This window comes from Acipenser ruthenus, chromosome 18 (assembly GCF_902713425.1).
Source record: "Acipenser ruthenus chromosome 18, fAciRut3.2 maternal haplotype, whole genome shotgun sequence".
Classification (NCBI taxonomy): domain Eukaryota; kingdom Metazoa; phylum Chordata; class Actinopteri; order Acipenseriformes; family Acipenseridae; genus Acipenser; species Acipenser ruthenus.
The window spans coordinates 11,624,837-11,636,203 of NC_081206.1; the positions used below are offsets into that span (position 1 = coordinate 11,624,837).

General features: G+C 46.2%; 1 protein-coding gene across 4 annotated transcripts in view; it reads right to left on the reverse strand.

Moving 5' to 3' along the window:
• LOC131696659 (zona pellucida sperm-binding protein 3-like) overlaps positions 1-10,642 on the reverse strand; it is a 28,569-nt gene extending 17,927 nt beyond the window's left edge. For 3 of the 4 annotated variants that reach the window (XR_009307670.1, XM_058991220.1, XM_058991218.1), the window contains exon 1: positions 10,236-10,642. Coding sequence is in view for 3 of the 4 variants with exons in the window: in XM_058991220.1 (XP_058847203.1) it covers positions 10,236-10,619 (384 nt within the window). In the remaining variant the exon portion in view is untranslated. Of the gene's footprint in view, positions 1-7,875; positions 9,560-10,235 lie in introns of those variants that run through there. The other variant, XM_058991217.1, reaches the window with a different exon arrangement.
• Positions 10,643-11,367: the final 725 nt, after the last annotated feature.

Below are 11,367 nucleotides of genomic sequence, written 5' to 3' on the forward strand. Positions count from 1 at the left end.
AATTATTGTTTAAATTGACATCATTAACCCTATTTATTTTTTTTGAAAAACTAAAGGCTGTAGTACACAATGGCCATGTTTCCATGTAGTTTAGAAACTCCAAATTCTAACTCCATTGTCATGAGCATGTGTCATAGCACGCACATTCCTCACACTATAGAAAATGCACGGCCAAAACATGGTACAACTAAAGGGTTGGTAAATTGCCTCCTCATGTTAAAAAAAAACACACGTGCAAAGTTTAATTTGGAAGGAAACCTGTCTGAAAGCAGTATCGTATGTTCACGAGACTTCAGCACTGAAGATCCCATTTGGTACGTAACCTCACACAACTTTCTACTGTAACTAAAGGCCGTACAAAGATATTCGTTATAAACATCTGAGAGCTGCTGGAAGCAGGGCTGCCACATTCCTGACAGAAAAATAGCGACAGAAAAAGTGAAACCCTAGCCACGCCCTATTTCTGGACACACTTTCTAGATAGATAGATAGATAGAGTAACAAAGTAGGGGTGCCTTGCTACAATTCAGGACCTTGATTGTAAAAGAAACATTTACTGGACCACAGAGGTTATTTAAACAGGACAGGGCCTGTATATTTATTCATAAACCCCAAACAAAACAAACAAAAGCCTAACTCCTCAAAGGAGTACTAACTAAACACACAGGAACACCCTGACTACAAGTGGGACAGCAAGGCCGTTTCCCCACCAAACAATAAACAAAAAACCACACAGGTTTAATACAGCACACTTTTACCTCACGACTGCCAGGAAGCAGAGCACTCCTTTCTGCCTCCTTCTCCTCAGCAGCCGAGAGCAGACTAACTGCTCTCCTTAAATACCCTGCACCTGGCTTTAATTTAATAGCTACCAGGTGCAGGGGATAATTAATAATAAAACAAATAAAATTAAAACAAAGCAGTACAAACAATAAAACAAACTAAACCAATGTGCATTTTCACTTTTTTTTTTCCTTCTTCAGGGAGGCCTTAACCCCATCCCTGCTATCTCACACATCCCCCCCCCCCCCAGTGTGCAACACTGACGGCCATTCTAAGGCCACCTCCTCCCCTAAAACATAACCACCCACCCTCGAGTCCACAAATGTCAATTTTCTCCCTCTTCCACGGGCGAACTCGAGGGTGGATCGGTCCACGTCCCGGCCCAGCCCAGCCAAGTAGGGACTGCGCACCGGCGACGAGGGACCCCAACGGTTTGTCAGGGGCGACTGGAACGACAACCAGGGCACTGGAGGCTGCAGCTGGGACCCAGTGTAGCGACGTCCGGTCACTTAGGGGGAGCGAAGCAGTGACCAGGGGGAGCCTAAGCGACGTCTGGGAGCAGTGCAGCGACGTCTTAGTGTCCGGGAGGAGCGGAGCAGGGAACCAGGTGGAGAACTGTGTCCGCTTCTGCCGACTCCTGGGCTCTAGGTCTAGTGAAGGGAGGGCAAGACTAACCGACAGTGTGTCCAGGAGCGAGGGGCGAGGGACCGCACGCAGCTGTGCCGTACTGGACCGCAGGGGTGGTGGTCGGGGCTGTGGTGGTGGTATGCTTTTTGCCTCCTCCCCCCTGGGCTCCGGCAGCGGCGGCTCTTCCCCTCTGGGCCCGGCAGCGGCAGCTCTTCCCCTCTGGGCTCCGGCAGCGGCAGCGGCAGCTCTTCCCCTCTGGCTTGGGAGATTGCGGAGTTACCCATGCCTGCTCCCACTTCTGGAGCAGCAGGTCTAGCTCTGTGGGCTCCGGATCAGGTAGCCCCAACTCCTGTCTCCACTTCTTTGTCTGCTCTTTCTGAGCAGCAATGTTCCGATTGGTCATTTCAATCAACTCTTTTAAATCCATTATCTTTTGGGTCGTAGGGGCGCCCACACACGCTGCCACCAAATGTAAAAAACGTCACCCTCTCGGGTTCGTTGCCCCTTTAAAAATACGACCCAGGACACTGAAATTGATTTTCTTGCGCGGTTGCACTAATTTTTAATGAAGACAAGAATGAAACAGAAACAAACACAAAAAATAAACACCTAACTCCCCTTGGAGCTCTAACTCAACTTTCAGGAACACCCTGACTACAAGTGGGACAGCTAGGCCGTTTCCCCACTAAACAAAAAACCACACATGTTTAATACAGCACACTTTTACCTCACGACTGCCAGGAAGCAGAGCACTCCTTTCTGCCTCCTTCTCCTCAGCAGCCGAGAGCAGACTAACTGCTCTCCTTAAATACCCTGCACCTGGCTTTAAATTTAATAATAGCTACCAGGTGCATGGATAATTAATAATAAAACAAATAAAATTAAACAAAGCAGTACAAACAATAAAACTAAACCAATGTGCATTTTCACATTTTTTTTTTTTTTCCTTCAGGGAGGCCTTAACCCCCTCCCTGCTATCTCACTAATAAATATATATATTATATATATATATATATATATATATATATATATATAATTTCACTGGGCGTGCACTGGGGTGAAAGATAAGGCAGAAGAAGCAGCAAGGAGCAGTTAGTAGGACAGAATGTGGTCACTGACTGAGGGCGACGATGCTGCACATCCCAGGGGCAGAGGACCCAGCAACAGAAGACAGGATAGAAAAGAGGTCACTGACTGAGGGCGACGATGCCGCACATCCCAGGGGCGGAGGACCCAGCAACCGAAAACACATATGAGGGTTATGACTTGGAAAGCCGCCCCTCGAGAGGAGATGAGAGAGGTACCCAGCATCTGAGGCTTCTGTAAGGGGCGCTCGTAAAACCCCTGATTGGCCGAGACGTCACGCTGTCTGGGACCTGAAAATAAGGACAAAGCATAGAGGTTAGTATAGGACTCAGCACGAGTGACCACGTCCTGAAGAGAGGCAGAATAGAACAGAGCCTCGAGTGAGATAAGATGAGCGCAGGAGCTGCGACAGGATAGAGTTTGGCCGGGGGTCCGCTCTGACTCACGCGGTGAGAACCCCCCTGAAGGTAAGGGAGGCGCATGCCTAGCCCTGAGGTAGGGGAAGTGAGACTCACTTGCCCCCCAAAGGATGGACCCCCGGCACCTCACGAAAACTCCCACACCGTGAGACAAACAAAAGACAGCACATGCCAACGCATATCATAAACAAAAGACCAGAAGGACGAACAGGACAAACAGAGGGAGATTAGTAATTGTTAGTAGGATGTAACTATGTGTATACCTGCTGCTCGGTGGAGAGGAAAAAAACCCTTGAGGCCGATTAGGGGAAAAACCTGTGGTGGCCCCGGCGGACAGGTAGCCCCCACTCCGGGCATGCTAGCGATTTTAAAATGGGCTGCAACTATGAGAGGAGAATGAATGAAAGAATCCACTGCAGAAGGAGGGCCAGCTCTCCACATTCATGATCTGGCTGTGATTGATGTTGGCCCTTGCAGCAGAGGGGGCTGTGCCTACAGAATGATTTTGGGGGGTGGGGTGGGGGGAGGCGTGCTCTGGAGGCGAGGTAGGTTGAGATCCAGTGACGAGTGATCCGAGGAGTGGGGTAGAGTAGAGGAGGGAGGCTTGCTCTGGAGGGTGGAGAGGTGGGTTGAGAACCAGTGATGAGTGATGATAGGAGCGAGAGGAATCAATGAACTGAGGGTCTAGGGGGCTAGGGGGGGGGGGGGGGTTAAAGTTTCTTGCAGGGGAGATACCTTGATGTTGAAAAGGGAAGATAGGGAACTCTACTTGACAGCTGAATGAACTAACCATGCTGAAATTGATCCATCTTGGAGGTACGGCCGAATGATGAAGTAAATTAGAAGCAGAAGAAACTTCGAGTTCTGAGGAGACTGAAGAAGGCTGAGATGCAGAGAGATACCTTGATGTTGAAAAGAATGGGCAGATAGGGGACTCTGCTTGACCGCTGAATGAAGTGACCACGCTGAAATTGATCCGTCGTGGAGGTACACAACAGAATGATGGAGTAAAATTAGAAATAGAAGAAACTGTGGATTCTGAGCTCCTGAGAAGACAGAAGAGGTCTCAGATGCAGATGATCTCCATAGGTAGATCCTTGTATGGGGCGAAGTGGCGTTTCCGAAGAGTAGAATGAGCAAACAGAGAATGTTCATTGATGTAGACAGACGGGAAGGTGAGGCAGAAGGGAAGGCTCTTAAGAATCTCAGAGGGTCAGGCGAACTGCTGGTATGGAGAAAATGGGGGGGGGAGGAGGAGAAGAGAGAGAGAGAATCCCTACCATGGATGATGAAAGCCAGGATCTGGTTTTGTTTGAAGGAATAGGATGAATCCGATTCTGGGCACAGAAGGCTGAAAACACTGATCAAGCTGTAGAATATGAAGCTCTAAGAAGGACGAGGGCTGCAGACATGAAATGAGGAGCAGATTTAAGCAGGTTACTGAGAGTAGGATTCAGTCAAATAGCAGCTGATGAAGCTGGGGAGTCTGGAGGGGGGGGGGGGCAGCAGCAGCAGACGGTACCAGCTGACGGAACTTGGATACCGAAAGTAGAGGCCGAAGGGGAGCTGGAACTGAGGGTTGAGGTAGCGGCTGGAACTGCACGAACATTGTAAATTGACTGCTGGGGAAGCTCAGCACCCTTTGTGCTCCATTTTCTGGAAACAAGGGAAGAGAGATGTCGACCATCCTATGTGTTTTATTTATTTATTTATTTTTTTTTATAAATTTAGTCGTCGCCAATTATTTTACCCCGATTTTCACCCCAATTTAGCATGCCCAATTATTATCTGTATCCCCGGCTCACCGCTCACAACCCCCGCGCCGACTCGGGAAACGGAGGCTCGACCATCCTGTGTGTTAGTTAATACAGGATCGATCAGCGGTCTGCTACTATCCTGTCTGCTTGAAATGGAAAAGGTGAACTCACATTCAGAGATTGGGTTTCACAACTCCAGTCATTCTCCTAGTAGTGGAACTCCTTAACTCATAATCAAGACAGATTTCCAGTCTCATACCACGTCTCTCACCATGCATTAATGCTGTAATATTTGAGAGGATGTGAGGACATCCGAATAGATTGCCGAGAAGGTCAAGCACCTCGTATTTTGATTAGATGGGTATTAGCATTAGCCTTGATTGTGGAATGCTGCCGTGATCTGCATATTGGAGGAAAGTGGAAGCGTTGGAAGCTCTGGAGTAGTGCAGGTACAGATTTAAACTGTAAACTAGAGCAACTCTGCATGCTATAATAGTGAGTAGATCTGAAGAGGAAGCAGAGATCTGCTGCAGTGAGGAGCAATTAACAGAGGACAGGATCTGCTGAACGGTGCAGAGATCTGAAGTAACGATGAAGCGCGGTCAATGATGAGCAGTGGCCTGCTGTAGAAAGAGATCTGCTGAAGCAGTGATCTGTAGTGGTGAACGGTGGACTGCCATCGGTAGTGTGGTGGTCTGCTGTAGAGCACAGAGATCTGCTGAATGCGGTGGATATTGGTCTTTGAGTGAAAAGTGATTTAGATAAAGCCAGAGATGAAGAATGCATAGAGCTGAGGCCGCTGTAGAACCCGAGAGGATGAAGAATGCGTTGCTCCGAGGCTATTGCAAAGTTTATTGATTTGGTCGGGAGCAGTCTGAGTGTATTGTCTAATCGCAGGGTAGGAGGACACTTGACTGAAATGATGATAGTTGTAGGACATGGTTTCCGTTTCTGACTGGAAGCTCACGTTGCTGAAATGGTAACTTGAAGGTTGAATAAAGTGCCTTGGTGAAATTTGTTGGTTTGAAGGAGAGAAGCCAGATGAGGAAGCACGAATCCGGGAACAGGAAGAGGTCATTGGGATGGAAGCCTGGTGCAGGGAAGCTGGAAGTTAATGTGACGGTAGATTTGGAGCATCTCAGAAAGCCGACAAGTGCGTGGCTTCATGACCATGTCCTCGAAGGGCAGTGGGGGGCAGGTAGAGTTGAAATTGAAGAATGTCAGTTGATATAGATAGACAAAGGATGAGGCAGGAGGGGAATTCCCGAGAATCCCTCACAGTGATAACTGCGAGAATAGATAGAAAAGCTGTAGTGTCCGAGCTTCGCAGCGATACCAAACTGGTTTAATACATATAGAGAGAGAACTTCTGGTATTATACTGCCATCCAGAGGTTATGATTGGAATTAAACCATTGACTTGAGTGAAGCAGGGTAGAATCTATTAAGTTATTACGATTAAATCCTTGTCTATGTAGAACAACATTTGCTTTAGATTTGAATAAAATATTCCAGACATGTTTTAGGACAGTTAGTCATGAATATAGATAAGTTAACGCAGTATTTAGATGTCATGGTTCGGCGCGTTGAATTAGTCTCTGCCAGTTGTGAAAGAGCAGCAACAGGAAGCCGGAAGATTGCAGTACCGAGGCACAGAGCACGCAGAGCCTAATGAAGCTGCCTGGTCACCATAGCAACTTACCACTCCCCGCAGTCACTCAATGAGGGCGTTGCCGTGGTAACCATGGTCTGTGAGGCGCCGGTGGAAAAGTTACAGTACAATAGTGTTAGAGCATATTGTGACCAGTCAAGTCACGAGCCACCACTGGTTGAAATGGAGCTTATAATGGGTTGGATATGTCTTTAAAAGGTTGAACGTAGCTGATGGAGGTCCAGGGCAGGATCTTCTGATGGAACGGTAATTGTGCTGGCTCTGTGGGAGCGGGGGAGGGGCGTCTGATTGCAGGCGAGGAGTAAAGATTCCGCAGACAAGGCCTCGTGGTGGAAATTAAATAGAGCTAAAGGAAGGCAATCGCAGACAACGGAAATGTCGATGTCTTGTCGAAGGAGCTTGAAAGTTTAACGGAGGACCAGACTTTCTGATAAAGTTGCAGACAAGTTGAGTAATGAAGCTGCGCCCCGGACGGCTCCGATGCCGAGGTGGAGACCAGGTGGAACAGGAAAGAGTAACATTGGAGCTCATGAAGCTGACTGAAAAGAAAGATCACCTGAGCAGGTAGGAAAATTATTGATAATATCTTGGCAGCGATGTGCAGAGAAATGACCTGCAGTGAACGAGACAACGAAGTTTAGATATTAGCGGTGAAGCACGAAACAGCGGCGTCTGAGTGTTTGCTACTAAAACGAAACACTAGACAAAAAAGGTGCAGGTGATCAGGTCTTAAATAGATGCTAATTAACAGGAGATTAGAAAATTAAGATTAGAGGCCCCCAGCTCCACGCCCCCTGAACCTCGCAAGTTAACTATATATATATATATATATATATATATAGATATAGATATATATATATTAATGCCGGGCCTGGCCACGGTGTTGACTGCAGGGTAGCAGGACCCACAAGCAATAGGAGGCTCTGGAGTTCAATGGGTGCGACAGCCCCCAGGAAGGTGTCCCGCCCCATCCGGTCAAACGCTTCTGCCAGCACCTCCGGGTACGCCTTGACAATCAGAGCCGTGACATCATTCCCCAATGCCCCCCCCCCCCCCCCCCCCCCCAACCCCCCCCCCCCCCCCCCCCAACCCCCCCCCCCCCAACCCCAACCCCAACCCCAACCCCAACCCGCCTCTTCTGTTCATTCAGCTGCGTCACGTAAGCGATGGTGCAGCCTGTCCAGTAGCTTCATTTGTGCTGGGGCTTGCCGGGACGCAGCCCCACCCGGTACCTCTTCAGTTATGAAAGTTAAAAATCTCATAACATTTTTGCTCTCAAATGCGTGTTCTTAAAATTCTCAACACAGTTCTTGCATCCGCACTAAAGAGAGACAGTCTGCTGCCAAGTTTGTACTTTTATACTTCACGATTTTAGCCGAGTGTCTTTAATGACACTGGCAGCACAACAAGGACGGCGACTCTGTTGTCATTTTTTATTCACAAATAAGCATACTTTATTTGAAAAACTTCTTCTTACACTACTTTGTTTGATTAAATGAGTACACAACAAAATATGAAAAGCTGAACATCAATTTCAAAGGACAAGTTTTAATGAGAAAATATTGTAGCTTAGTTCAATATGAATATTAAGATCATTGCTGCAGTATTTAAGTGATAAGATTAAAACTGCTGAAAATACAGCAGCCGTCTGTGTCTACCAACACGCAAGCGCACCACGTGTGCGAGTGTGAAAATCACGTGAGAGTGAGGAGACATGCGGAGACGTACCAACACTTCATTTCTTTGACTTGCTGGGCCACAATGCTTTGCTGTACAGGTTGTAAAACCACCATCATTGGAAAGGGGAGGGATTGAATTTCACTGTCCGAGGACAGGTATTTAACTTTTAAAAGGGTGGAGAGAGTTTACAGCAGCACACAGAACAATTACAGGAAATTGGATTTAATTATTTTGGTAATAAACAATGTGTTATTCTGCATCACATTTACAACATTAATATCAAGAAATGAGTGGCTATAAGCAGATTAATGTATCATTAACTGAATCAGCTACATCTTTTATTACCGATAATGAAATCAAGTAGTGTTATTTTGAGATTTAAACAAAAAAAAAAAAAAAGCAAACCAACACACACCCTAAAGTCCATTACTGCTTATGAAGACCCTCCCCTCCCCCCCCACAGTATATATTATGACATTGCAATCACTCTGGTAAAAGCAAGGTCTTGTTTTCTGCCCAATCAATATTGTTTCAACAAAACTGTCAGGAAGTACTGCAATGTCCCTCAGGTCAGACAAGACCACATTATAAATGCATCTCCAAGCAGAGAACACATGACATTTTAACACTAGTGTTGAACAAATGAAGTACTTTAGAATGTAAAAAACACAACCCACCCAATCCCAAGATGCTACAGTACAACCAAAAAACTCTGGTCCTAGGTAAGCATCTGACTTGAGGCTTGGACCTTAAAGGGTTAAGCACGCTATACAAAACACCTCTACTCTGAACTACAGCAAAGAAAAGCACTACCAAATCTTAAGACTAGAGTTAACTGGAGTGATCCTCTGGGATCTGGCAGAGAATTGTGCTCAGGTAACAAACAGCTGCATGAACCCACCATGCCAGGGGTGTCCAATCAGTCCTGGGGGACCCTTCCACTCCAGAGTTAAGATTAACTACTCCAGGGTCTGGATGGAGGTTTAATTCATTCAATTACAGATCAGTACATGATTGGAACAAGACCAACAGTGACAGGAACAACCTTAGCCACCCCTGCTCCAAACACTTTATTGCATATCACCTGTGGGTAAAAAATAAAATTCAAATTTAGACTAAACATCAAATCTTTGTTCAGTTTTGAGGACTACAGAATCTGAAGACACGCCCAATGGAGCAAAAACACAGGATATCCAACAAGAAACAGCGACAGGGCAGGGTGCCCAACACTGGCCCTTCCACTCCTGCTCTTTGTTCCAACCCCATTCTGAATTGTTTAATCAAACCTCCCCCAGACCCTGTTTTACCTGTTAAAAATGGAATGGCCCTCCAGGACTGATTGAACACCCACGGGATAGGGCATGAAGGTTAAAAAATGATTTGAAAGACACTTCAACATCCAATACAAGAGAAGCTGGTCTTTACAGAAGACAAATGCCAAGTTCTGATATTAGCCATATTAACCCTGGTGATGATGCCAACGCTGGCAGGCTTGTAATAGAGATGGTTTGTGTAGCTCAGGAAGTCTGGGAACACCTAGGGAGAGAAGTTGAAAAGTGATCCTTCAATGCTTGATTATAAAAAAGTGAAGTGGTCTTGTGCTTTAACCCCTTAAGGTACACAAGGAATTGAGCAGCTATTACATTTGTGTGGCTAGTATCACAAGGAGGAAGCCGACTATTTGGATGACCAGATCCATCCTGGCAGCATATTTTAAACCAGGTTTTGTGCCCCTCATTGCAAAGAGAAAGTAATCAATTTAGGATTAGTGGAACACATGTCCCTTATACCTTAAAGCACAAACTCTCTCCAGCTCATCAGGATGCACTACTGAATCCGTAGGTATATACAGTAGTGTGCACATGTATTAACACCCCATTGTGTTGTGCAGAGGAAATCTAAATCACTGCAACTTAATCTTGGGAAACTGTCAAGACAAAATTAGCCATGGTCTAATTTAGTTAGAAGTAAGCCACACATCCTATTGTTTCTATATTGCTGACCAGAATATTGAAATTCACTCTCTGACTGAGGTTTTCATGCAGGCAAGTCTATACAGACAGTGCTACAAATAACAGATCTTTTGGTGTTTTAATAAAATGTGCATACTACTGTAACTGAAGTGCAAGCAATAAAGAAAGCTGGGCTACCCACTTGGCAGTTTACTTTACTGGTTACCGCAATAACAAATGCGATCGACACGCAGGGTTACCTGGAAAGTGCTGCCGCAGTCCTGGAGCTGGATGCTGAACAAAACCGTGTTGGCGACGCTGTCGGAGGAGGTGGCCGAGCAGCCCGCTGACCCCACGCTCAAGTCGGCGCTGCTCACCAGGTAGCCGATCCCAAACAAGTCCCGGTTCACGGTCACGACGATGGCGTCTTTCCTGCAGTCCAGGGTGACAGAATTCAACAGCGACAGGTCAGCTCTCTGCACGGCGAGAGGGGCGGGCTTCGCCTGAAATACCGCTCTCGGCGCGGTAAATAGCACTGGTTTATAAACCGGCTGATCCGGCCAGTTCCATCCAAAAGCGCCGTGGAGCTGCATAAGTAAAATCAAAGCGAGCGAAAGCGCGGTCTGAACACTGCGCGACCCCATTGTAAACGCTTCAGTTCAGAATCAAACACTGCAGCTGCATACCGATAAACGCGTAGCCAGCACCTTTATACTCCCCGGAATTAATTAACGTGTTAAACCTGGCTGGGTAATTAAACAATTATACACCGACACGCATTCACTACGGTTACATGAGATCAAGCCTTTAGAAAACGAATGTATGGCATATTCGGGTATTGAATCAGCAAATTGGTTTTCTGAAAACGACACTTTTCTGTGTTTACATGACTTGGAATAGATAATCCAATTACAATTGTGATAAATTCAGATGGGCGCATGGATTTCATGTTTCCGAAACGTAGAGCATTTGCGCATAGGCAGTAGCGAGCGGGATGGCATTGGCGACAGACGGGGTTCGGTGTGCAGAAAGACTGAGGCATGAATGATCATGTATTTTAGATTTAGTGAAGATGCGAATTCGAGTGCTGTGTTCAACAGATTATTATCCTGTACATCTCTTGTTCTAAGCGCGTGCAAACTGCCCACTCCTTGCAACAGCGCATCCTGTTCTTTATACTGTGTATGCTCAGTGCAATACGGAGGCTACTGGTCATTTTCAATAGAATTGATTTGCTGTTCCAAAGATGCAATGAATGCGTGGACAACTGTACTTGTAATAATGAGTTTTTTGTTTGGATCAAATACTATTACTTTAGGCCTATTTAAAATGAATAATATAATTTTATTATTTTATTTGTAACTAAACAACTGTTACAAGGGCAGCAGTGTG